Consider the following 27,111-nt stretch of genomic DNA (forward strand, 5'->3'; position numbering starts at 1 on the left):
CTCTGCTTCCTGTCTGCTGTTCCTCTGCTTCCTGTCTGTCGCTCCTCTGCTTCCTGTCTGCTGTTCCTCTGCTTCCTGTCTGTCGCTCCTCTGCTTCCTGTCTGCTGCTCCTCTGCTTCCTGTCTGCTGCTCCTCTGCTTCCTGTCTGCTGCTCCTCTGCTTCCTGTCTGTCGCTCCTCTGCTTCCTGTCTGTCGCTCCTCTGCTTCCTGTCTGTCGCTCCTCTGCTTCCTGTCTGCTGCTCCTCTGCTTCCTGTCTGTCGCTTCTCTGCTTCCTGTCTGCTGCTCCTCTGCTTCCTGTCTGCTGCTCCTCTGCTTCCTGTCTGCTGCTCCTCTGCTTCCTGTCTGCTGCTCCCCTGCTTCCTGTCTGTCGCTCCTCTGCTTCCTGTCTGCTGCTCCTCTGCTTCCTGTCTGCTGCTCCTCTGCTTCCTGTCTTCTGTTCCTCTGCTTCCTGTCTGTCGCTCCTCTGCTTCCTGTCTGCTGCTCCTCTGCTTCCTGTCTGTCCCTCCTCTACTTCCTGCTTCTTCCTGCTTCTCTCCATGAAGCCTCCTCTTGTGTCGTCTCACACCTCCTCGTCTCCTCGCTGCCCTCGGCCTCCTTTCCTCCACAGCCTTTTCCTCCAGCCTGCTCTTTCTCCCTGTTCACTTTCTATTCAATTTGCTTTATTGGCGTGAATGTGGGATGAGCAGCGCTGCCAAATCAGAATAAAAAATAATGAAGAGTACCCGACTCACAGTAACATCTCTAACTGTATTTCTCCCTTCTGTCACACCTTGTCACATTCTTGCTGTCTCCCTCTCTCTCTCGCTGCCTCCCAGCTCCCTCTGAATTTCTTTTCTCCATCACTGCTCAGATTAATCAGCAGCTTCCTGCCAGTGTCTGACAGTTTTCTCCTAGTTGGCCAGCTTCCAAATCAGACAGTGTTAGACAGCAGCTCCTGTCCTGCCTCTCTGCCGTTCTTTTGTGTTTACCTGCTGCTGAAGGCAGTGCGATGTAGACCCCCCCCCCCCCCCCCCCACACACACACACCTTCCATATCTGGGCCTGGCTTTTGTGTTCTCCTTACCCCAACTGGTCCAGGCAGATGGCCGTCCGTCTTCAGCTTCTCTTCGAGGTTTTTCCATCCTTGGAGTATTGGATGCGTTGATGTGCTGGAAATGCGCCCAGCGTCTAAATAAATAAGTGGACTCTATGAGCATGTGGTGGCAAAGTGCAACTGCTTGTTAGAAGCGTTGTTTTACGATGGCTGCCTGGTGTGTGTGTGTGTGTGTGCGTGTGTGCGTGCGTGCGTGCGTGGTGTGTGTGTGTGTGTGTGTGTGTGGTGTGTGCGACATGTGTGTCATGTGCGGTGTGTGTTGTGTGCGTGTGTGTGTGTGTGTGTGTGTGTGTGTGTGTGTGTGTGTGTGTGTGTGTGTGTGTGTGTGTGTCATGTGCGGTGTGTGTGCGACTCCTGATCCCCGCCTGCATCAGTCCAGCCATGTTGTGTCAGGGTTGCTCTCTGCCCACCTGCCTGTCAGCTCGCAGGGATTCAGCCTGTCAGTGGAGGGTCGCCCTAATTTAGTCCAGAGGGACCCTGTGCTGCTGCTGAGGAGCTGTCTCCCACAACCAGCTCATGTTTGGTTGTGTGCACAAACACACAACAGACACACACCTTTGACCCTGCAACGTCTTCTCTACATCGACACTGATGTAACATGATCAACACATACTGTACATGTTACGATCTGATGTTTAATGGTAAATTGGTTTTATTAGTGAACCTGTCCAGTGTCATTGAATCCCACACAGCAGCTCTGCTGTGTTACTGAAGGTGGACGACACAAGCTGTTCATTTGTGAGGTAATAGAAGGCAACAGGTGGATTTCGATAATTAATAGATGATGAGCTTGAGAGAAATTTCCTCTTAATTTGTTTCACTACTCAACATTTTGAGTAATGAACTGAGATACAGTTCAGTCTGTGATTAGATTTATTTACTTTGCAGAGGATTTTATATTGACCTGATATCATTCTACTGCATCTTGAAGCTCACATTCCAGAGGAAGCTTTATTACAAAACGTTGCAGATTTAAAATGAATGTATGTGGATAAACATTTAATCATTGCACTCCTGACGCCCAGGTTGCAGGTTCAATTCCCTCAAACTTGTCAAATCTATCATGTGAATCATTTGCTGTGGCGACGCCTGACAGGACACGCAGAAAGGAGGAGTTTTATTTAATATTAAGTTTTCAGTTTTGTAGCTTAGTGGCTTCATGTGTTCGACAGCTGGTTACCACATTAAGGGAGATCTCACTCTGGTAGCGTCCAACCATCAGAGTTGCTGCTTCTGCGTGTTCTGGCTGCTTATGCATGAAGCACTAGACTTCTAGTGGATTGTCTGTGTGAGAACCAACAGTCTGGAAATAACAGCCCAAATCCCGACTTTGGCACCGACGCACGCTGGCTCGTTCACCGCAGGTCCTTGAGCTGGAGGATGCAGACGCCGTCAAGCTACAGCTGACAGCCATCCGCTCCTATACTGAGGTCATTAGAACCAGCAACATGAGATATGTTCCTCCATTACCCTGAGTGCTCCACGTAGTCTGCATTCAATTTGTGCATATACAACAACCCGTAAATATAAGTAAGTTTGTGGTGTGATCAGACTGCCACGTTTACCCCCCCCCCCCCCCCCCCATCTCCCCCAGTCATTTACATTTATATTGAATTAGAAGCTGTGGCGGAGAGCGAGTGGAGGCAGCCGAGACTGATTATAATGGGAGATTACGGGCCGACTGCACCACCATTATGTCGTGTAATTACAAAGAGAGAGAGAGAGAGAGAGGAGCATAGGGTCCTTGGACGCCCAGATGTCGGGATCTATTTCATTTAGGGGGGTAATGTCTCCGGGCGCCCCCACCCCCGCCTGTTTTACCTGTCCACATTACAGAGGCTGGTCCTCCACCTCTTACACCTGGTTTTATGGGTCATGATTTACTGGGGACAAATATCAAAGAAGACACGAAGGGGGAGGTGTGGGTGCATCAGGTCGCTTCAGTTCACTTGACTGCATCAGCGTGGGTGTAATGCATGTAATGTGTATGTGTAATGCACAGTAGGACTCAAGGACTAACGGCCTCATCATAATGGAACCCTAAAGAACGTCTGCTGGCCTTCACCTGATTGTAAAAGTACCAGCATTTCCTGCCTGTCAACGAGACATCGGTAAATAAAGAAGAGGTGGAAGAGTTCACAGATCAGACATTTAAACACAGAGTGTTTTCTAGCTGATTTAAGAGCATTTAGTTTCATATTGAATACTAAGTATTGCAACATTTAAAAGTATGAAAGCATTATTGGCTTGATTTACCTTGTTCTTGGGTTGGTGAATATTTCTTTTGCCTCAAAAGTTATACTTATCATATTTATTTTGTTATTGTAAACCTAGGTGCGTTATTTGTTATTTCAGGCGCCTTTATTAGACTGGACAATAGCGCCATCATGTGTTCGGTCTGTGCTACGGGCCGGTTCGAGGGCTGGTGACATTTACAAAGAGAGACAATTAAACTTTTATTAATTATGGACGCAGTTACAACAAGATAATTAAACACCGACATGGCATATCTAAACATATAGCGATGCCCTACAATAAGCATGGAGCCTTTCACAATAAAAAAAAAAACAAAGCAGGCAAATAAAGCTGTGTGAGTCATAAAATATGTACCTATGTGTATAAATGAGTGTGTGTTAAACATACAGTGTTTATAGGGCATCAGACGAGGCATCAGAATTATTTCATGCTAGTATCGAAATTAACACGCCTAAGTCTGGAGTTTTATTTTGAAAGGCACTCTGGTCATTCAGGAAGTAAATATTGCGCACGTGCAGATTCCGCCACACATCCTGTTCCACGGCATTTTATCCGCGTGTTTTGCTACAGCTTTGCCTTCAAACGTCTTCTCCAGCGATGAGCGCAGTTATTCCTCGGATAGAACAGCTGTCGGCCCGAGTCGTCCGGGTTCTGGGCTGTAATCCGGGCCCCATGACTCTGCAGGGAACCAACACGTACCTGGTCGGAACCGGGGAAAGGTCGAGTTAGCATGAACTGATGTGTTCCTGTTTAAAGTTGGCTATGAAACGTGTTAGTCTGCGGGTCACACGCGGGTTAACGTTCGTTTTGTTGTGCTACAGTATTTAAAATAAACATTCATGATGAGTGACTAATGAAATACTATATTCACATGTGAGGTTACAGATTTGTTAAAGAATAAAGTAAACAAACGGTCAAAGAAGATAAGAATAGTTAAAGAATAAGTGGACACGAGGAGCTAATTTTGAGTCGTCTTCATTAAATTTCATGACGTAACGTTTCTTCCAGGCGGGTTCTGATAGACACCGGAGAACCTGCTGTGCCGGAATACATCCGCAACCTGAAACAGACCCTCAAACAGTTCAGCACCAGCATCCAGGAGATCATCGTCACCCACTGGCACCACGACCACGTGGGGGGAGTGGAAGACGTCTGCAAAGACATCACTGGTGAGGAACCAGTGCCGCCGTACCTGTGTCTGATGTTCCGGTCCAGTGAGTCTCACCTTTTTCTTCCTGCAGGTTATGAGGTCAAAGTCAGCAAACTGCCTCGCTCCAACGGGGACAAGGAGTCAGCTGGAAAAAAGAGCTATAACTACCTTAAAGATGGAGATGTGGTGCAGACAGAGGGGGCCACACTGAGGTCCGCACCCTTTGTGCATGTAGTATAAAGGCGGAAGACATGTACATGTCTATAGAGAAAATGTATTATTTTGCAAGTGTGTTAAGAAATAAATTTTAAGAGTAAGTTGTCTGATCGTGCACACTGATCTACAATACAGTTAACTGATCAGAGAGCCTTGTTTCATTGGTCCTCCTCAGAGTCCTCTTCACCCCAGGCCACACTGACGACCACATGGCCCTGCTGCTGGAGGAGGAGCAGGCGCTCTTCTCAGGTGACTGCATCCTGGGCGAGGGCACGGCCGTGTTCGAGGATCTCTACGACTACATGAGATCTCTGAAGGTCCTGCTAAACTCTGAGGCTGACCTCATCTACCCGGGTGAGTGAATGGGGAGAAATCAATAGCTGAGGGGAAACACCGAGCGCCCTCACTAGAGGAGGTGGGTGATGAAGAGCAACTCATGCATAAGGGGCTAGTAAAGAAACTGTGGCTGCTGCTTTATACTATAATAGGCATTTTAGAATTTTTTAAGTTAACTATATTACTATTATATAAACTGTACTATTACATTTCTAGTGACAAGAATGTTCTTCATCTAGTTTATTAATTTCAGTTTTACCTTATAAATTAAGAAATATTTTTCCCATATGTAAGTTAACTGCCATCGTTTGCATTGCCTACATTAAAATACCATTAATATGTACTGTAATATTATTACATTTGAAAATACTGATATTAAAATTTCCCTAAAAGACGTCATCTCGCCTCTAGACAACAATTGTCAGACACATTTCCCTGTTATTGCCACAAGCTGGACTGTTGCTGCTCTTCTCTGTGCAGGTCACGGCCCCGTGGTTCAGGACGCCTGCTCTAAGATCAGATACTATATCAGTCACCGGGACCAGAGAGAGCAGCAGATCCTGGCTGCCATTGTGGATGGAGCAGGAAAGCCGTTCTCCTCCATGGAGCTTGTCAAGACTGTTTATAAGGTCAGGAAAGACTTGCTGATATTCATACCAGATAATGCTTTGGCTGGTATGAATAATAAAACTAACCTTAAGCTTGTTTTTCTGTCATGTTCTCCATGTCATGTCTAACTATGTCATGTTGGTTAAATGTGTTGCCATGGGAACAAAAAAGTAGGATAGGATGTAGGTCCTTTCTCACCCTGAGAGCAACAGCAGAGGAAACCAACCTATACTGTCTCATACAGTGTTTTCACATCTACAGGCTTCAGTTTGATTGTATATCACAGGAATTACACATCCACAACTCATCTCTGTCTTCCAGGACACTCCTGAACACCTGCATCAAGCAGCTAATGTGAACTTGGTCCATCACCTAAAGAAACTGGAAAAAGAAGGAAAGATTATCATGAGTATGTAACTCCATTTTGACACGTTCATGTCGTGATCAGTGTAGCGACATCAGACGAATCTGTGTGTGGCAAACAATGTCCATTTGGCAGTCGATTGTGCTGTGACTCCACTTATTCTCTGAGGGACGTATTCTTGAATGATTAATTTAAACTCCATTTTCTACAGCTGGTTCGCCACTGGACATCAAATGGAAGAGTAACCTGTGATATCCTGCAAGGCAGCGATAAAACAGACCCGAGCTCACAAAACCTGTGCCTTGATTGTGTTAATGTGTTAAACATTAAGGTTTGTCTTCTGCCCACAGGCCTTCGTCAACTGATAGAATATTATGTCCTGTTACCTGAAGTAACAGGTGGTCCTTGCTTATGAGTAACCTGCCAAACCTTATTATCAGAGTTAATAATTTAGGGAAATATGCCATGTCAGGCTACAGTGTGACAGTGTGACTGTACAGACACATAAAGGTTGGCTTCTCTCAAAACATATGTTCTCAGATTCCAGTTAGACATCATTTTCAGCTGCCATCCCTTATTCTTCCTGGTCTTGATCTTTGCACTAGAAATGCTGCACGGAGTTTCCATTTTTACTCACTAGGTGGCAGCATGCAATTGGATTTGTTGTAAAATAGCGTGAAAAATGAATGACTTTGCAGTTATATTATTGGATATGAAAGATGGATGTGAATGAAAACATTATATAGAACAATCAGCAGTGATGTATTTTCTGTGTATATAAATGGTAGGTACATGATCATTACAAAGTTTATGTAGCTGCTGATGAAATTCATGAACACTAAAAGTTTTTTTTTATTATCATTAAAAGATCTTCAAACGCAATAAATGAATGAATATTCTGACCATCTTCTAGATGATTGTTTGGACTTTGTCCAACCCCTGATTGACAGTTTTACATTGACCAAGAACACTGACAAAAATCTGTCCAGGACTTTTCTTTACAGAGGTTATGGAGGCGTTCTGTCTGCTCTTATGGGTTTTTCTACATAAAGTAGACTGTACATTTAAGTGAAGCATTACTTAACTTATAGGACGAAGTTAAACATTTACAAGAAATATTTATTTTCTGCCTTATTTTCCGGGCTACACTTGTAAGTCACTAAATTTATTTGATAAGTGTAGTTATAAGTAACCTCATATTATGGAACCTTAATAATAGATTCTAGACTAATTTAAACCTTTAAATGACAATGTTCTATGTCAGATAGGCTTTTCTGCACAGGGTGGTTTCGGTGCCTAAACTATTAGGTTTTAACTAATGGACGTAGGACTTTATTATGTCCTGTCCATACACTGCTACAAACTGGAAATCATAAAAGAAATCATTTTAGTTTCGTTTTCTTAAATTAAAGAAGAACCGTGAGTCGTCTGTTTCTGTACAGACTGTTGCGGTGATGACATGACGGGAGGAGGGTTCCGGGGGGGGCAGGGGGGGCTTGTGGTTCACATAAACAGCCGAGGAGCCGCTGAGCCACAGAAACATGGCGGCTCCGGCCGTGGACGTCGCCGCCTCTCCGTCCCGCTGACCGACGCTTCACCGACGGCACCTCGTCAACTCTCAGGTGAGTTTCCCGTCCCTCTCCGGATCCGAGCCGCCCCCCCCCCCCCCCTCCCCCGCTGCACGTCACACCCTCCTCCGGCACCGGGCCGCGTCACCGTCCAACGGCTCGGACCAAGTGCGGCTGTCACTTCGTGTCGCGGTCATCGCACTTTACGGTGCGGTTCTTTGCGGTACCGTTACAGCGAATACACGGTGTCAGAACCGAGTCTGAGAGTCGAACGAACCGGGTTTCACCTCTATGACGAGTGTCAACACCAACCGCCTCCACTGACAGGACTTCAGTCGGCGGCACCGGGAAGCGCAGAGAGCGGGCGCACTGCCGCTAGCTTGACGGACGCAAACGCCGCTCCGCTGCCTCCCCGCCGCCGTGCCCGGGTCTCCGGTTCCCGGTGTGAATGAAGCAAAACCCGGCTCCCCGCTGTGTGCGTGTAACGTGCGCAAACGTTGCGTTATAACCGCACGAACACCCAGACGAGACTTTGTGTTCAACTTTAGCCGTTAACTTCCTGTCCGATGGGCTCAGCTAGCGTGAAACCGAGCGTCCCTGTGTTCGCTTTACTCGGGTTCTAACGTGTAAAGTGTAAAGTTTTAACGTCCTGATATTTGATTTTAACGCGACAGCTGAACTTGTATAAGTTTCACAGAGGAAAACGTAGTTTTGCCGGGTGTTTAACGCTCGGAGACTAATTTCAGCGTCAAGTGACGCCGATAAAGCCGTACAGTTCCGGTGCGCCCTTTCAAAATAAAACAGCATGTCTTTCTGGTTATATCTTAAATCCATATATAGTTGACTTCATCTCACATAATGTGAATCTTTAGTTGTAGAGTCTGTTTTTTCTCATCTTTATCATCTTTAATATCTGTACTCTGTGTGGGAATAGAATAAGGTCAAACACAATATACCAGCAATAAAACAAACTAACAGTTGAGATTTAATCAATACCAATTCACTGACACAATCATAATATTTTTACACTGACTCACAATTTAAAGTGGATTCTCGTGGTGAAGCTGTAAACTAAAGGCAATAAGGTCCATCTGCCTTTACTGTATACATATATTTGCCTAGCATTGCCTGCTGTAGGCTAAAGAATGAGCCTGTGTTTGCTGTTGTGCTGGTATGTTACTACTGGGAGCCTGAACGTTTGCCTACGTGACATGTGCCATCTGACTCCTCTGGATATGTTATCTTTTAGGGCTGGACTTGTGATTTTTTTGTCTCTTTAAAGCTTATTTGCTCTTCCCTGCACCCAAAAGTGAACTTTGAAAAGGATTGCACCACAAACACACCATGGCTAGACCCTTCTGGAGGTAACGTCTGTGGTTTTTGCTTTCTTTGAACGCTGATTCTGTGTTCAGTGATCAACTTGGATCTATTGCTTTTGTAGTCAATATAATTTGCTTGACTGTTCTTCCGCGTTACATTGCAGCTACAAGAGTGCAGGAATGTAGTGTAGTTAAGAATATTTTTCTTAACATGACACTGGCAGCCTGCCCACTCAGGGATCCTTAGTGGCTTGAATTCACTAAAACCACGTGAGGCTCAGATAAAGCCCTGACCAATGACAGCGGCGGCAGCAGCAGCAGGAGGGGGAGGAGGAGGAGGAGGAGGAGGAAGGGTAAATGCTTGACTGTGCAGTTCTTCAGAAGTTTTCTTTAGCACAAAAATCCCTCATAAAACACAGCGTTCAGAGGGTGTTGACGGCTTTACATTCATTTGTCATGCTTGTATTTGATCTGCTCTCACTGACCCACAATGACAACGTGCTTTTAGTGAAAACCTGAAATCTGAAGTAACAATTTGACATTTTTGTATTTGCAATTGTTGCATTGCACTATATTATTTTACAACAAGCAGACTCTGTTCTTCTGTACATTGACCTGTATTTCTGAAGGCGTGAGTTCGTACACGTGATGCCACCAACATATCAGATATGAAGCTTGCACAGAACCACCTGGTTTTGTGTCACGTAGCAGAGACAGTCGTCTTCCATTTGATCCTCCTGAGACCAAGTGCTCTAATTAACCAGCGCTACACACACCCATGCGCCGCCATGTTATCAGTCCTCGGAAAGCCTCCTGCAGAGTCTGAACACCATAATTACTGTAATACTCCCTCAGCAAAATTTATCTCCACATTGTGGGTATGAAATGCTGTGAACATAATGGAAAAGTTCTAAGTCAATCACAGTTTCAGTCACTGAGTTTAGATGATCTGTTCAGTGCTGAAGGAGACTGGTGGATTAGAGGGTCATCTGTGTTAGCTGGAGACATACCAGCAGGTCATTTAGCAGGTGGGGGCCAAACATTAAAGGCTAAAAACCAATGCAACCTATTGACTTACTGTATTAAACCAAACCCCACATAAGCACTTTGCTAGTTTGTTTTGAGTCGGCCATTGATTCCTGGCTCTTCACAAGCAGCCAGAGCAGGAAGAAAGTGGTCCCACTTCAACGCTCTGGCTCTGCTGCTCAAACATTAGCGATGGGACGACTAGCCACACTTTCAAATCTGTTTAAACGATCAACTGTGCAAGTGTGGGAGACAGACGGTGTCACACCGTGTCTACTAAAAAAGGCATTTTTGTCACATTATCCATCTCGTGTGATGGAACGTGGAGCAGATGGCTTTCACTTGAATCTGACGGCAGCGCAAAGCTGGAGTCTCTTTCCCTACAACATTTGTTTCTGTCAGTTGTAGATCTGTTAAAATGAACAACACCTACTGTACAGTAGGTCACTCTCAACATGAAGGCTCTGTATTATCTAAGTGAAACCAGTAAAACCTGGTGGGTCAACTGGGATAACCTGTTTTATGTTTATACACTAAGCTACAGTAAAGGTTACTTACTGTTACAAGCTAAAGTCCTTTAGATAAAGCAAAAGTGGTGTTGCTGTGGTTTATCCGCCCAAGCTGTTTCGTCAAACACACTGGATGTTGTGCCACATCGTTTGCTGTGTTTAGGCCAACTCTTCTATAGCTTCCAATACTATACGTGTTCTACCGCAAGAAAGACTGGACATTGGACTGCTCTGTTATATTTGGTGTTTTTATTATGTGTTGTCTTTTTAAGACCTAAAAAGCAGAGGAAGTACCAGAAATAGCAACTGGAACTTGGTTTTGTATAGTACAGTAAAATTAGTTTGAGCAAGAGAAATTAAATTATATTTAGACATCCAATATAAACCTGAGTATTGTTTTCTGCTGCTATGAACATCCAACCAGATATCTGCAGTAATTTGTGATGGAACCTCAAATATAGAAGAACTAGAGTCTGTGGTTTATTGAGGTTGTACATACAGTAGATCTGTTCTCCAGCCAGTGACCTTAGTGGGAGAATAAGTCTCATCTATCTGGCATATTTCTATGAAAGACTGCAACATGATTGTCAGACCACTCAGAAATTCAACCAACAGGAAGCAAAGACAAAGACCTGCAGCACAAACAGACCACACACAACAATTCAGCCAAAGTGATCTGAGGTACAAGCTGCACTGAAACCCAATGTACTGTCACGGGTCAGACTCAGGACCGGTCGATGATTGTGCACAGTCGATGAGGCTGATGGTGCAGCGATGGAGTTGTCCAGTTGCTGCACGGCATAAGATGTGTCTTCATTGTTGAAGGGAAGCTGCTTGATCTCCCTGAAGACTGCAAGGTTGAAGCACCACGACCAAGCCAAGTCTAGCAGGTTGCATAAGGAGTGCTAAGTTGGTCAGCTGTGGCTGACTGTGGATTTAAATCTCTGGACTGTGGCAGCTGAGAGCCCAGTTAGAGAGTGAGAGTCCACAGGACTCCGGCCGGATAATACGAGCTAATAGCATAACAAGCTTTTGCAGAACAAACGTGGGCCGTGGCCAGAGCTAATTGTGGCCTTCATCAGTGCTTTCTGGCAGCAGGACGCTATTGCTAAGAAGACAGTGAAGAGGTTTAGCAGTTCAGAATGGTTCATGGTTATTGCGGCGTAAATTCATGACGGTGCTTAAATAAAAATAACTCACTTTCAGTTAAAGGCATGTTGTACACGTTTCCTGATCCCATTTTCACACTTTAGAATCACTTGAAACTCTGCAGGGAAATAATGATTTTATCTACTGTATTATGAAATATGTTGCATGAAGAAATGGTCTGAACCATGTAGGCCTCGATCTGGCAACTTCTCGTTTTCGAGATGCAACCGAAATGAGGCAATCGCAGAGGATGCAGGCCATAAAATAAGCTTCACGCTGCCAGACAAACCTTTCATTGACCCTGTTTGAGTTGGATGCAAGTTTAAATGTCAGTCATGTTGTTTTTGTGGAGAGCTAACTTCACTAACCCAGCTCTTAAAACACAGGTTTAATATTGTACTAAAGAAAACAGAAATGCAATCACATATTCTGTGAAAGTGTATACAGTCATTTGTAGGAGATGCAGAATATACAGCACATTTTAAAGTTGGCTAATGAAACTGTGTGATTGGAGTTCGTCAACAGTCAACACAGTCAATGACTGATGTGCTGCATGGTGTTTATGGTGATGTGCTCACTAGTTGTGTCGGGGTCCAACTTCTGTTATGTGGTTGTACTGTAAACCAGCTCAGGGCTCAGTGTAGACGTGGATCACTGTGTTACCATAGAGCTGCTTAGTAACACAAATTAATCACATTCGGGAAGTAGGCCATCTCTCTGTGTGCCTCCCATTGACTTTCTGTGGCTCTCTCACTCGGTCCTCTCTGTGATGGTGCACACAGATTTTATTCTAACACACTTCTGGCTGCTTCTCTCTACTCCCTGGTTTCAGCATTGATGTTACACTTAGGTTTATGTAAAGGGTTGGATCGCATCCTAAGGCAGAGCGAGGCCATTGCTGTTGTTCGTTGGAAAAGCACCAACACACAACTAGCACAGTTTACATTGGTCAACAGCTGAGCTGTCCTGTAGCAGCAGGAAACCACATCCTTTACGATAAAATATTCTAGTTTCACTCAGTAGCTTTTACATGAGTCGGAATCACAGCTCAGTGCCTGTTTCACCCCTGAGAAATAAACTCTCTTTCTCAGGGTTATTAATCCGTCTGTCACTGTGGTGCAGCAACAACATGCAACCCAGAGCGGCTGGGTGGAGCTCAGCTGTTCATCTCTCCTCCACACGCACTGACGTCTGCAGACGCCTCTCACACCGTGACACATGTACACGGAGGCCGTGGTGACAGGTGTACAGTGCAGCGTCCAGCTGACTGAGGCGGTGCTCACACACACACACGCATGCACACACTGTACGCTCAGTAACAACACCCAGCAGGGGAAGAGCCAGCAGATGTTCGTTTGGCTGCTCACCAAAAAACTGCGACTTTAATTTTGGTGTTCTTGATCGCAGCAATGCTTCACAGCCAAACAGACGATTCAAAGGAACTCCAGTGATAATTGCAGGTTTTCATTTGTACTATTGTTTAGTTCATGATCAAGTTTTACTACATCACTGAACACATGCACATGATGCAAGTTCTTATTGTTGCTGTAAGCAAACAGCACCACAATAATGAGTGTGGTCGCCTCCTGGACGCCGTCTGAAAGGCAGAAGAACGTCTTTGTTGATTTGACTGTAGAAAGGTTTTTAAACGGTACCTTCCAGTCATTGATCCCTCGCTGTAATATCATTAAACGGCTGCATCATTAGGTTCTAGCACTTGGTTAAGGTAACAGGAGAACCACATTCGACTTGAAGTGACTCCAGAACTAACCTCATCAGAACTATGACCTTTTGACTGGCAGCTCTAAAATAACAAATTATAACTTAAATTTGCAAGAAGAGTGTAATTCAGGAGCAAGGTCAAATGTCAACAGGTGGAAAATAGACTGAGTGGGTTTGTACCTAATGTTTTAAATATCATTTCAAATTTCAGCACTAAATACCATATAAATAAATACTGAATAAACTGAATACATTTGACCTATTCCACGTTATTCAGTTTGTCTGAGATTAGTTGAATTCTACCCAGTTCAATTGACAACACATGAAACTAGCACATATTTAAAAAGACTGGCAGCTAGAAATAGCAACAAGTGGGTCAAAGTCATTGCAGCCTCTCTCACAAAACAATTTTAGGCATTAAGGAGGAAGAAGAGGTGTGAGAGCGGATGTGATTCATTAAGTCAGGACATGTGATTTCCTGAAAAGATGGGTTTTCACCAAGTTACAAAACAGGAGGTGGGACAACTCTGAGTGAGTGATATGGCCAGGTAGGCCTGGCTCTAAGGCACAGCAGGATGATGATCTGACCTTCTGAGTGAAGACAGATGTGATGAACAAACTATACAGTGAACATACCATAGACTGCTGCCCAAAAGTGCAACTCAATAGCACCTGGGAGACAGCGAAGGTTCCCACATGGGCTCAGCTGTTCAAATAAGGGCCGTCTGAATGTTTTGTAAAATAGGATGTTTGTGAACACGAAGCCAAGCCAGTGGGAACTCCATGAGCGCGGACCAGCACCACACTGGTCGGGTCAGTCTCGTAGTGTGAATCCTCTCTCAGGGTCCCTTCCAGGCAGGGTCAGTGTCTGGGAATCGCTGCAGGTCGTCGTGTTATTGTGGGCAAGAGTGAGACGTCCAACACATCCTGTCTTTACGTTCAAGGAGAAATTCAGCTAAATGGCTTTTCACTGTAAAAGCAACAGCGCATCTGACGCTCCCACATCCAGACATTTCTTCACTTTTAGTGGATGACTGATGCACTCACGCATCGTCAGGTGCTGGAAACAGAACATTTATCAAAGCCAAGTACGACATATACTGTAAATGTGACTTAAGTCATGTGAATCTCAGATTGAATTGATGAAATTCTTTATTGTAAAGTGGAGTTTTAATACTTGAAGCATGTGTTTACATGGTGTCAGAGCTTATAGGACCACAGTCAGTCAAACTGCACAATAATGTGGCCTCATTACTCTTTGAACATCATGATTCTAGTTTTTTGTGGTTTCCAGACTGAACTGAATGAAGTGAATGCAGATGTTTATCCAGGAGGCTTTGCATACGAGCTGCGAGCTCGTTTAGTTATGATAAAAGGTTTTTCCTTCAGCCATTCTGTTCTGAATGTACAACTCTGTTACCCACTGTGACCTCAATAATAAACACACGGTAGAAAAATCACCTTTCTGACAGCTGTAATCTGAAAACTGGGAAATTAGAACCTTGTAAAAGTAGAATAATGTTTACAGCTTAAGGTAAGAGTGACTGCTTTTAAAAGGAAGCTGTGCGTCAGATGTAAAAGCAGTGAGTTACGAGAACTCAAAGGTTGAGAAACCCGTCAGCGTTTGTACAGCAGAGCATTAAACGGCTTCTCTGTAGCTCAGGCTCACAAAGCAAACAGGGACATCCTGACATGACAACTGGGAAAACGAAAGCACTGTGTGTGTGTGTGTGTGTGTGTGTGTGTGTGTGTGTGTGTGTGTGTGTGTGTGTGTGTGTGTGTGTGTGTGTGTGTGTGTGTGTGTGTGTGTGTGTGTGTGTGTGTGTTTGTGTGACAGAGAGGCATCTGTGTTTAAGTGAGACAGATAACATGCCTGACAAATTCTGTGTGCATGTGTGTGTTACTGAGAAGCGTGTGTGTGTGTGTGTGTGCGTGTGTGTGGGTTCTTTCTCTCACCATCTCACTTTCACTTGTGTTTTCAGCCACCTCGCTTGGTGCGAGGCCTTCTATCCGACCATATAGACAGGATTTAACATTCATGTCCATTCTTGTAGTCGCCTTCACCAGCAGCAAGTTTTATTCAGGGCTCCTCAACATTACAAAATTAAATAAAAGTACCTTCTACCTAAGTTCTCTTCAGTTTTATTATTATTTATTTCATTTTCACTTTTGTGCTTCCGACATAAACGTGTTTCTGTATTGTGACCAACAGCCAACATGGCATTCACTGAGTATCGACTGCCTCTACGACGTGCAGCAAAACATCATCAGCAGAAGAGTCAGTTCAAAACACGAGGATCGTTTTCTCTTCAGCTTTTGTTTTCTGGGCCGCGTCACTGTTCTGGTGAAAGTTGCTGCTTTAGCACCAACTTTGTCGGCACACAGGGTCCAAAGTTCAACCCAGCTGAACTTTGACCTCCACACACTCGATGAATACCAAATACCACAGCGTAGTGACTTAATCTCGCCAGAAATTCTGCAAACTCTGCTTTTCTGCCGGCGAAGCACAGAACACTTGTATCTGCATTCACGCTTCAGCTCTGCATGAAAACACTCGCTCCGTCTCGTGCTGTTGAACGTGATGTGCGTTGACTTCACTGTCCGCTCACATGCAGCATCCATTGGAACACAGTCCTCAAGATCTGTGTAATACTAGCTCACAGCGTAATGTAAATGGAGCATTATCTATGTGAGGAATAGGCAGCGCGTGTTGATCATTCAGTTTCTAGAAAGCCAGAGTTTTTTTTTTCCTGCTCATCGGCCAACGGGAGGGAAGAGTGTGTGTTAGTGTGTGTTGTGGGAGGAGACAGGGAGGAGTGTGTGAGGCTGGATGAAGGGGGGGAGGGGCCTGAGCGCGAGCGGGCGAGCGAGAGAGGGATTTGTAGCACGTAGTTTGTCAGCTGTCATTAGCCACTGATGACACACAGTGACGGAGGTGCTGTCACAGAGGAGAAGCTACATGTGTGTGTGTGTGTGAGCGGCCGCGTGACTGTGTGTGAAGTGTGAAAACCTGTATGTCTGCCCGGCCGGCATGGGATGGTGGTTCGGCTCTGAGCTGGTTATGGACTGGTTCCAACAAAGCAGAGGTAAGTGGCGATCCCAGTGTGTTGACCTGAGAATTGATTTCTTTTCAGCAGATGAAAACATTGTTTTACGTCTCAGCTGATGACGGTTTGAAACAGAGACGTGTTTACTAATGTAAACAAGCCCTAAACGGCATTAGTCACGTTTGAGGACCTGTGAGTCTGTTGGTGTTTATGAGCTGCAGTTTGTATTTTGGTTGTTTTCTAGTAAACAGACTGTTAATGAACTCACCAAACACTGAGGTTTCACTTTGACACTGTGCACAACTGTCTTAGTCAGATGTGGACTTTGAGCTGTCGTGTATTATTGTGGTTTTGACTGTGCGTGTGCTGGTGAGGTGGTTTTGAGTGGACGCACACACACACACACACACACACACACACACAAACACATACACACACACACACACACACACACACACACACACACACAGAGTGCCGAGTCAGCACCCCTTGCTGCCCTGTCACCTGAGGTCTAACCAGCTGTTTGCTCAGCCTCACTAACAACGGTTGTTAGCACACATTCAGACGGCAGGTTTGCTCTGAGTGGCTCAAAGAGCACAGAGAATCTGGAGCAAACAAACAAGGCAAAGTGGATCTGAGATCGGAGTCTTCTGACCGTTTATATTATTAGTACCAGTAGAATGTGACACTTGCAGAGCAGCCATTGTACTGCGGCTACACAACGTAGGAAGCCTTCCATACGCACACGGACGCCCCTGTTGAATGTCGGCCATGTCTAAATGTTGTTTTCACGCTGACACCAGCTCCATGTCCCACTGCAGATAAGTCAATCAGCGCGTTGAAGGTGGAGTTTGACCTCCAACCTGGTAGAACAGTGTGAACTCCTCCAGTATCAAGTCTTTTTGCTTTCATTTTGTCTGGTGTCTGTGATTCGTGCTATCTGCTCATTTATCGGCCATCGGCTGCGTCGCCGTCCACGGCTGAATGTCTAACATTTACAAAGAACATGGAGTCTCAGTAGCAACCTGTTGCTAAAACGCATTTTATTCCCCCTGAAAGCAACGAACAAGACGGAAACCGAGAGCCTGAGGTCTGAGAGAGATAAGAGTAATCTCCAAGAGCAACGCTTCAAAAAAGAAAATACACAGAACCACAAGTGGAGTCAAAGTCCTCGGGTCGTGTCCAGACTGGCCTCTGTTAGCGTCAGTAACTCTGTCCTTCTGAAGTCATTCGTTTTAGGTGTAATCTCTGGTGTCTAGGATCTGCTGTGTTGATCCTCTCTGGCTGTTGTCACAGACATGTCTGAACCTACTGCCACCCCTCGACGTGCCCGCGCTCTCCTTTCTTCTGTTGAGCCTTCACAATACCTTTGCTTTGTTTTTGCTTTTAAATGTCACGTAGCAAGACTGAGCTCGAAGGCAGGATTTTAGTCATTAACAAAGTCAAAAACATCAATGCAGTTTGGAGTCAGAGCGATCACGTCTGGAATGCAAGCTGGATGTTCACACTAAATCTCCTCTTTGTCTCAGTGAAAGGTGTAATGACAGTATCCAAGCTATGCCAGCGGTGCATAAATGGGCAGGGATCCTTTGATCGGCATCGCTGTTGACTTATTATCTATTTGGATGAAGGTGCTGCTTCACCCTCTGCTCATGCTGTCACAGCATTTGCATCTTGCTAATGCTAATGTTTGTCCGCTGGTGTCCTGCATCGGAGCTCCTTGCAGCCTGCTGCTGCAGCCTGGGTCTGATTTAAGGTCAGATCCAGTTGTGTTCAGCATCTGTACCGGGTACCGGGTTTATATTAGTTTGGGCTGAATGGCACCTCCCACAGACTGTAGGTCCAACACGGGGTTAGTTACCAAATGGGTGAAGGCTCAAGCAAGTTGATGTGCACCTGAAGGAAGTCCTATCAGAACTGTAACTGCCCCAACAACTGCTTCACGCCTGCAGGGAAATGGAGCCCAAGTGTTCCTAACAATAAACAAAGTGCCTCCCTGCCCCTCACCCACCCTCACTGTTCTCTCTGTCTGTACAAACCTCACATCCTGGTCCCTACTTTTCTGCGCATTCGTGTATTTGGCACATTTAGGAGTCCGTAGGTTTGATCACTGGACAGATTTGGGACACAGTTCTCTCAGTTGTCCTTGCTGCACCCTGGTGCATATGTGCTGTGATGTATCAGTTGTTGCATTGTTCTAGTTTAACTCGTCTCTGTGTTTACCTTTGATTCAAGGCTCCAGAGTTTGTGTGTTGAATGTGAATGAGTGCTACTGTAGCTCGGCATGTGTAAACTAGTGCACAGCCCAAGCGAACTGAGCATATGGAGCATATGCGCTTACGCATGAGTGAGTTAGCATCCAGGCTGGAGGGTTCGATGTGATTGATTCCGCTCTATAATCGATCAGCTGTATCGCATTACATGGAGCCTCACATGCAGAGCTGCACACTAGCTGATCAGCAACGATTAATGAAAGTCCTAAAAGATTAGCCCTTTTATAGCACGCTTTGTTGTAATTGGGCTTGTGTGTGTGTGTGTGTGTGTGTGTGTGTGTGTGTGTGTGTGTGTGTGTGTGTGTGTGTGTGTGTGTGTGTGTGTGTGTGTGTGTGTGTGTGTGTGTGTGTGTGGCCAATACAAAGCTCTGGTTGAAGCTGGTCAATGTGCACATCTTGAATTTTACGGGGACTCACTTCTCAGCACACAGAAAGACGTTTGTCTTCACTTCAGCACATCAGTGTCAGGAGTCCATGGAAAATTTGACAACAATTCAGTAAAAGTGCTCCGAGCTGCCAGGTGGCAAGAGAGGGCAGCTGTTCACACAACACGGCCTGGACCTGATACTATACGTTCAGAGAAATGATCAGACGATCAATCATGGTCTTTAAACTGGACATCAATGGTTGGTGCCAATGCAGTTGTGACATTACCAGAGCTACTGTACATTGTTGCTACATCTAGTACTTTGATGTTAAACCCATATTAGGGCAAATTTCCAATTACGCTCTAAATTAGGGCTCGATATAAGCAGGCAATGAAATATCTAAGCTTCAATAATCTCTCCTTTGGTTGTGAAGATTAATAAGTCTAGAGCCCATGGCTTCAGACCTAAAGTTCGTCTTTGGAGGACTGGGCACACGCTTTAAAGATGTATGTTCTGTAGTTTAGTAAAGGAGATCAAGCCCGCTGAGTAAACGTGGTGAGTAGCATACATGGTTATTGTGATAAGAAGCTGGAGGCTGTGGTGAATAGGGAGAGGAACCTGCACAGTGCTGAGGGTGGCGTAAACCTGGGGTCTGGTTGACCATAATAACACACAACACACTGGTCTGTGTCACCAAACCAGCTAATCGCCTTCGTGGCCGCCGCTGTCCAACCACGTCCACGTCACAGCGGCTTTTTGTGAATCAAGCCTTGTTTGATTGTCGGCGTAATTAGAACATCACTATAGTTTTTGGAGCAGGAATTGGTCCGATTTCACCAACTCGTCAAGGTCAAGCGCGTCTCTGGTTGCCAACTCATAGATGCTGCAGTGTGTGATATTTCACACATGCAGTGTAAAGCTCGCTACATCAACACAAGCTGCTTGTCAACAGACTCTAAGCCACCCACCATAAAGCCACTGGCTCAGCGCAGCATCACCATGGAAGCAAATGACAGAGATGTACAGAGATTGGACTTATTGACAACGTACAGGGACGCACAAACGCGGCCATCAGGCATATGTTGTTGGCCCCTCGGTGTGAGAGAAGCCCATGTTCTTAATCCAGCTACAGTGGGGTATTAAATCTACTTTATGTTTGTGGCGGACAGCACGGTCCGCAGGCTTAGATTGCAGCCTTGACAGAAGCTTAGACACTGAAGGGAGGAGGGCTCCACCCCTGAGGCGCCGCTGTCCTGTTTACATCCTTTAAGAGATCAGCGTTATCTTTGATTTGGCCCAGTGTTTCTGATTAAAGGCCGATATCTGGACCATGTGGAAAACTCAAAATGGCTGTTTTTGCTTCCTCCCAATAGCGTCAATAAATATGTCCTTATCACTTATATCAGTGCTTTAATATGCAGATTGTTTGGCACTATTATATAATTCTGTATTAACAATTTATTTTCTCCTTTTTGTAAACAGAACCAGGCTGTAAAGGTTTATGACATAACGTATAGTGATGGACGTTTTCCATTGTTGCTGCAAATTTTGTGCTGTCAATCATTGCGTAAGATTGCGCTGTGTGTCAAAGTTGCATCAGAAGTCCAGAGGATGACTCATGACTTAATTACCACCCATAGTGTGTCTTACTTCCATGACGACTATCATTTTGTCAGAGTGAACTCTCATGCAAATAGTGATTCTCACATCTTCCCCAACGTTTGTTCAGCAGTCAAACCATTTCCATTCATTGAATTTTGTTCCAGCTCTTATTATTTGGACTTTGTTTACAGCTTCTCTCTACTTTCTTTTTCAACCTCTTACTTGTGGCATTTATTACTATTCCTCATGCTTGGTCAGGAATGGTACAACATAACTCATACAAGGTGCTGGCTTTACACAAAGTAGCAGGCACATTCAAATGTTTGTATTTTTAACCTGCCACTCATAATTACTCTCATACAGGCTGCTGGATATTATCATTAGTGCCTGACCTGCACGTCCATCTGGCTGTAATCTGACACCCACTGGTAAAACACCAGGAAGTAGCAACCACTGGGATGTTCCTTGAAAGCTGAACAGACCAGAAAGACCGTTTGTAGTTGCATAAAGGAGAACACACCTGAACCCATATGAAAGCCAGCGTTCAGCGCAGTGAATGCAGGCATGAGGGTGGATTAGGACTTTATTGAACATGGGTGCATTTTCAATGTTACAGGAATCATTTCTGTTTAAGCTCTCATTAAAGCCTGAGACTTCTGTCCTCAGTGTTTTAGAGATGTGATTACTAAACAATGGTTCTATTTAACGTGTGTTATTCTAGAGACATCATTGTTGGAAGTGTTTTTAAAAGTAACGATTGTTTTCTTAAAATGGAACAACGTGAAAATGCTTCATGTACATTTGCTTCTTCAACCAGCAAACGTACTGTAAGAAACAGCAGCGCACCTGTAAAAGGCTTTTCTCCCAAAGCCCAAACAAAGAGGCTGGGAGTTTCCATTGGAGACGGAGTCCACTCAGGCAGACCGTGATCAGTCCTCAGCTTTAATTCCTTAATGGATGGTTTGACCCTCTGGCCTCGTCTCTTCTCTCCAACTCAAATTGTTTTTACATGGCTTCACTTTGTGAACCTCTTGGCTCCTCTGATTGCATTAGTATTGGCCTGAATGGGGCAAAGGCTTTTTGTCGCAGGCTACATTAGTGTTAATTCATTGTGTGTGTGTGTGTGTGTGTGTGTGTGTGTGTGTGTGTGTGTGTGTGTGTGTGTGTGTGTGTGTGTGTGTGTGTGTGTGTGTGTGTGTGTGTGTGTGTGTGTGTGTGTGTGTGTGTGTGTGTGTGTGTGTGTTTACTGCAAACATTGACTTTAGTGATCCAGTTAATGCTAATAACCTGCTGTGCACCACAATGATTTTAAAATATCGCTTATAGCAGATACAAACAGAACCAACAGATACTCGGCTACAAGCGGACATTTAAAGGCACAATGACTAGTAAAAGCTTGTTTCTGAGTGTTTATAGTAGCAGCAGTAACCAACAGATCTTTTGAAATAAAATTTCAATAAAATTTTGAAAATATTGATATATCAAGTGAAAAGCCTTAAAGACAAAGTGAGAAGAGAAATGCATGTGTGACCCATAGATTCACAGTGCTGACAGGCTGAGGCTCTTCATGCTGTGATGGCGTGTAGATCAGTGAGTGCTGTGGAAAGCGCTCACCCAGTGTCAGACATTGCTAGCATGGCTAACAAACTGGCACAGCGAGATGTGTTGCTAACTATCTGACTGGTGATAACAGCAGAATAACAAGGGCCCTTCTAGCATTATGGGAACCATAGCAGCGAAGACAACAGTTGGCAGGACCACATTTTCCTGGCCTCGTCCCCTCCTCCCCCTCCTCCTCCTCCTCCTCTGCTTTCTTCTCCTCTTGGTGTAATTAGGCCATATTCTCCTCTTCCTGAGGCCTGGTTATTCAGAGCAACAGATGCCCCTCCTCCCATTTTCTTCCTCCTGTCATCCCTGGTCCGTGTGAATTGTTTTGAACACTCTGTGTGAAAAAATGTTTGTTTTTTTAGGAACAACAAACCCATCGCTCATCTTTTCCATCCTTGTCCTTTCACATTTTCCTTTCGCTTTCTTCCAGGCTTTTCTTTGTTCCCTTCTCATCTCCTTCTGTGCTGTTCTCACTTTCCCTCATCCCTCGTTCCTGCCTTCATCTGCTCGCTATCAGCCCCACAGTCGGGCGGTTATGTAACAGTCAGGTGATGCGTTGCCCACTGAAGGCCCTGACACACACTGCATCTCTCTGCAGGACTCTGCCTCATCACTGTCTGCCTGTGCACATAAGTCAAGATTTGCTGCATTTAAAAGCAGAGCATCCTTTACTCTGTAATCCCATTAGAAGATAATCTGTGAGTTTACTTTTAATTCCCTTCAGAAAACTCTGCTCAGTAACGAGCTTAGCTGGGAAAAGCAATATGGTGAATTATGTCATAGCAGTTAAACAAGATTATGTCTTCACGTTTTCAAAGATCTTTTCCCAAAGTAGCCTTTTCCAACCGCACAACTGATTCAGAGTAAATAAAGAGTACTTTCACTCATTTTTTGCTATTGAGTACAACTTCACACTAAGTCTCTGCTCCAGTGGAACATGCTTGTACGCATCCTAATTAGGCTGGTTTATCAGTTCAGTTTATTTATAGCAACAAATACCAACAAGACTCCTTCAGACACTCAACAAGAAAAATCAAGTGTATGGAGAGTTTATGAAACCCAACAAAGCTCACTGAGCAGCACCAGGAGACAGAATCAAAGCAGAGATCTGGCCATTTTATCTCATCCTGTTCCTGCTGTCAAACCTCTTTGTTTTCTTTTCTTTCCATTTGTAAGTTCTTATTAGTTTCTTTTTAGCCTGTGCTGATCAGCGTTTTGCATGAAAACGTGTCAAAGACTTAACTTTCTGCAACAAACATGCTTCAACTCATTTCATTTCCCATTAAATTCTTCTACTTTCCTGTTTTTACTGTTTTTTTCGTGTTAAGGGAAACATCACAGCTGTGATTCTATCTTAAGAGCAGGTAAAACTGTGTCAAGTAGAACATTAGCAAAGTCTACGCCAGAGGAGGTTACTTCTAAACCGTGTTCTGTTCCTACTGAGACAAACAGTGTAGCATGTAGGAAACGGTGGAAGGTGCAGCAGCCTGTGGTGACTTTCTATTCTATTCTATTCTGTTTCATTTGATCTCCATCGTTTCTTTTTTTAAAGCGTGCTCCAGACAGTTTGGCCGTCAACATTATGACTTCTGTAGAAGACTTCAAGCTAACTGCCAGAAATGTTGATGAGAACAGTGTGGATGCCTCCATGAATTAGCTATTTCTAACTGAAATAATTATTGACACCTACTGTAATTCCCACTGGGCCTCCTACATGTTGCCTGCAGCCCCATGACAATGGTACATTGTGTTCATGAGTCATGAGCAAACTCCCTGTTTGATTATGCACCATTCAAACAGGTTCTGTGCTTCTCATCATCAGCATGTTAGTTCTTCTCCCTGTAATGTATGGAATGATACATGTGACCTCATTCATTTTCTAACCGTCTTCACCTAAATGCTCCTTCTTTTCCATCTTGTTCTGACTTTAGGTGCTGATATCTGATGAAGATGAGTAGTGGAGGGGCGAACACGCCGGAGCCCCCTCGAGGGGGAGACGCTCTGAAGAGGAAGGACTGTCCGTCCGAGCTGCTGGGGCCCAGGTGCAGACCTCCCCCCGCGGTCCAGTGCTGCATAAAACCCTCGTTGCTGGGCGTTTGATATTACGTTCAGTCTAGTTTAATTTTTTATTTTCATCTAATTACATGCACACAGTCAGCAGCTCTATGCCAGCGTGCTGCAGCCGAGCTCCGCTGATGTACACGCGTGTTGGATAACGGACTAGTGTTCGAACCTTCCTGATTTTCTCTGTGGCATAAAAAGAAAAGAGACACCTTGTTACCACCAGTGTTGTTTCATTCAGTAGATCTGCAGCAGTGGATTTTTTAATTTTAATAAAATATAAAAAAGTTGTATTGTATTGTTCTGGGACAGAGACAGAGAAAGGACAAGGAGTGAGTGGGTGAAATGAGTCAAGGCTCTCGCAGGTCGATGGGGGAAAAGTGCTGCCGGAGCATTTTTACAGGCGCCAGTTTATATAAGAGCTAACAAGTGTTTTGTTTTCATTGTCGGGGAGGATGTATGAAGGTTGACAATGTAATGAGGTGTATGCGCTGAGGTCAGAGGGAGGACGATGGTGGCGCAGCTCCTGTGTAGTGAGGTCGTCTCAGTGGAAAGGAAGCAAACGAACAAAATGACTCAAACTGAACTCAAATGAGCGCAAGGAATCTAGATGCAGGAATTAACACGCTCCCCTAAACGCACCACGGCCTAAACACACACTGGCTGGTCGTCGCCTTCATTAGGGGCAAACAGAGAATACACACATGCTGTTTAACAAAATAGCAGCTATCAGTATATGTTTGCCCTCATCATTCTGTGTATATTTGATCAGTACTTTATTCAGACATGCTGTCCTTTCCCTCCCTGTCCTCCAGCCCTAAACGGAGCACTGAGAGGAGGAACCGGGAGCAGGAGAACAAGTATATCGAGGAGCTTGCAGAGCTGATCTTTGCCAACATCAACGACATGGACGACCTCAACGCCAAACCAGACAAATGCGCCATCCTCAAAGAGACGGTGAAGCAGATCAGGCAGATCAAGGAGCAGGGTGAGGCTTTGGTTTGCTTCTGGTTAATACAATCTGAATGCAGGCCGTCTGTGCAGCACACTGTTTGTGAATCAGCTGGCCACATTCTTTCTTTCTTTTCATTCCTCTCTCTCCGCATCATCCTCCGTCCTCTTTGCTCTTCACCACTTGTTGTCCACGTGCCGTTGCACTGTTTGTGTCTGAAAACAACAGCTGAATAAGCGACACACGCAGTTTGACAGAGCGCCCTGTGGTCCAGCTGCCCTAGTATTACATATATAAAGAGAAAACCTGATGTCTCCCAGCTAAAACTAAACGCATGTGTATGTGGTGGAGACTTGTTCCTTGTACAGTATTTACCATAAGTTCATTAATCGTCCCCCTGGTGATTGTGACACTGCTCTAACATAATAAACAGGCATCCATATAAAGTCTCCACCTCTATGTCGTCTCTCCTCACATTCATACAAAGCAAACACGTTATTTTATTGATTTAATTGTGTCCTGCTGCTTTAACACACACCCACCTACATAACAGCCTCTCAGCTCTGCAGTGACAGGGTTTAAGGGCTGATGACTCTGGTCCCATAACAGGAATGTCAGCTATGTGGCCTAATGGGGCCATGGGAGGCTTAACAGTGCAGTGGTGCAGCCAGGGAGCAGAGTGAACACTGGCCACTGCTGCAGGTGACACCTGCTCTCTGTGAACCCCTGGCCTTCACACTGACCCCATGCTGCTTCACAGGGTACATACGTTGGGGTATGTGAGGGATCAACAAGCCCATAAATGTAGCCGCTGAAAGGTCCTTGTGTATGTGAAATAAGAAAATGAGTGAGTGGGTGTGTGTTTCCCTGAAGGCAGCATCCTGATAAAAACAACGCGTCTGTGACTCTCAGAATCTTCTCAGTTTCATTTCCAAGAAAACAAATCTTATTTGTGTCAAATGTAGTCATTTACCACATCACGTATCTGAATGCATTGACGTTGGAGCTGATCTTTTGTCATGTTGAATGCAGTTTTACTTATCTATCAAATAGTTGTGCAGTCTAAAGCCTGAGTCTTCAGCAGCATCTAAGCTCCTGCCTTCATGTCTAATGCAGAGAAAGCTCCAGTGGCTGATGCTGAGGAGGTGCAGAAGGCTGACGTCTCCTCCACGGGACAGGGGGTCATTGATAAAGACACTCTTGGGCCCATGATGCTGGAGGTAGGTGGACACCAGTGACCTGGAACTGATCTTCACTGACATCATTTTCTGTAATGTGAGCGGCTGTGGAGGGTTTTCGCTTCCATCAGCCCATTTCCACTCTTTCTGACTCGGATACGGGTTCCTGTGGCCAGCGAGGCCCAGTTGAGTGCCTGTGTGCACGGATGGATGCTGACGTATAACATGGGACCTAATGAGGCATAAATACCTTAGTGAAAGCCAGATTAGAATAGAAGAGGAGGAGCGAGGCCACACACACAAGCACGGGTTATATTTAGTTTCCATCAGCCACAGCTCTGACTGGTGTGTTAGGAAAAAGGAAGATGTGTTGTGGTGTGTTCCACAGTGGTGGCTCCTAACAGACACCTCTCACTCATTATCTCAGAAACTGTAAAGCTGCACTCTCATTATATAACATTGATCCCATTTGTTTTATTATTGTTTAAATAATTCACAATAACTATACCATCATCATCATCATCATCATAATTACAAAATGCTTTCAGTTCTAATCTTTTTAGCACTTAGTCAGAGCCACTCTGGAGAGCTTCAGATTCATCGTTGGCTCCTGCTGACACTAATCAGTGTTAGGTGCAAAGTTCAGTTGGGTTTTAATTAACATTACTCTGTTCCACGTTTTACTTTGTCGCCTTCTCGTCTTC

At 44.8% G+C, this 27,111-nt stretch overlaps 2 protein-coding genes across 4 annotated transcripts in view; both read left to right on the forward strand.

Moving 5' to 3' along the window:
* The first annotated feature begins 3,832 nt into the window (after positions 1-3,832).
* Positions 3,833-6,928, forward strand: lactb2 (lactamase, beta 2). The gene is made up of 7 exons (XM_029131387.3): positions 3,833-4,069; positions 4,359-4,519; positions 4,592-4,712; positions 4,892-5,070; positions 5,533-5,681; positions 5,983-6,070; positions 6,237-6,928. Exons 1-7 carry the CDS (start codon positions 3,948-3,950, stop codon positions 6,275-6,277), a joined length of 861 nt encoding a protein of 286 aa, XP_028987220.1. The 5' UTR covers positions 3,833-3,947; the 3' UTR covers positions 6,278-6,928.
* A 513-nt stretch (positions 6,929-7,441) lies between these two features.
* The window catches only part of LOC114844144 (nuclear receptor coactivator 2-like), a 32,799-nt gene continuing 13,129 nt past the window's right edge, over positions 7,442-27,111 (forward strand). Inside the window, exons 1-4 of one of the 3 annotated variants that reach the window (XM_029131257.3) lie at positions 7,442-7,647; positions 24,148-24,258; positions 25,093-25,265; positions 26,346-26,449. In XM_029131257.3, the coding sequence (XP_028987090.1) occupies positions 24,161-24,258; positions 25,093-25,265; positions 26,346-26,449 (375 nt within the window). In that variant the 5' untranslated portion in view covers positions 7,442-7,647; positions 24,148-24,160. Of the gene's footprint in view, positions 7,648-16,193; positions 16,405-24,147; positions 24,259-25,092; positions 25,266-26,345; positions 26,450-27,111 lie in introns of those variants that run through there. The other 2 variants (XM_029131256.3, XM_029131258.3) reach the window with 2 other exon arrangements.

Source organism: Betta splendens, chromosome 17 (genome assembly GCF_900634795.4).
Source record: "Betta splendens chromosome 17, fBetSpl5.4, whole genome shotgun sequence".
NCBI lineage: Eukaryota > Metazoa > Chordata > Actinopteri > Anabantiformes > Osphronemidae > Betta > Betta splendens.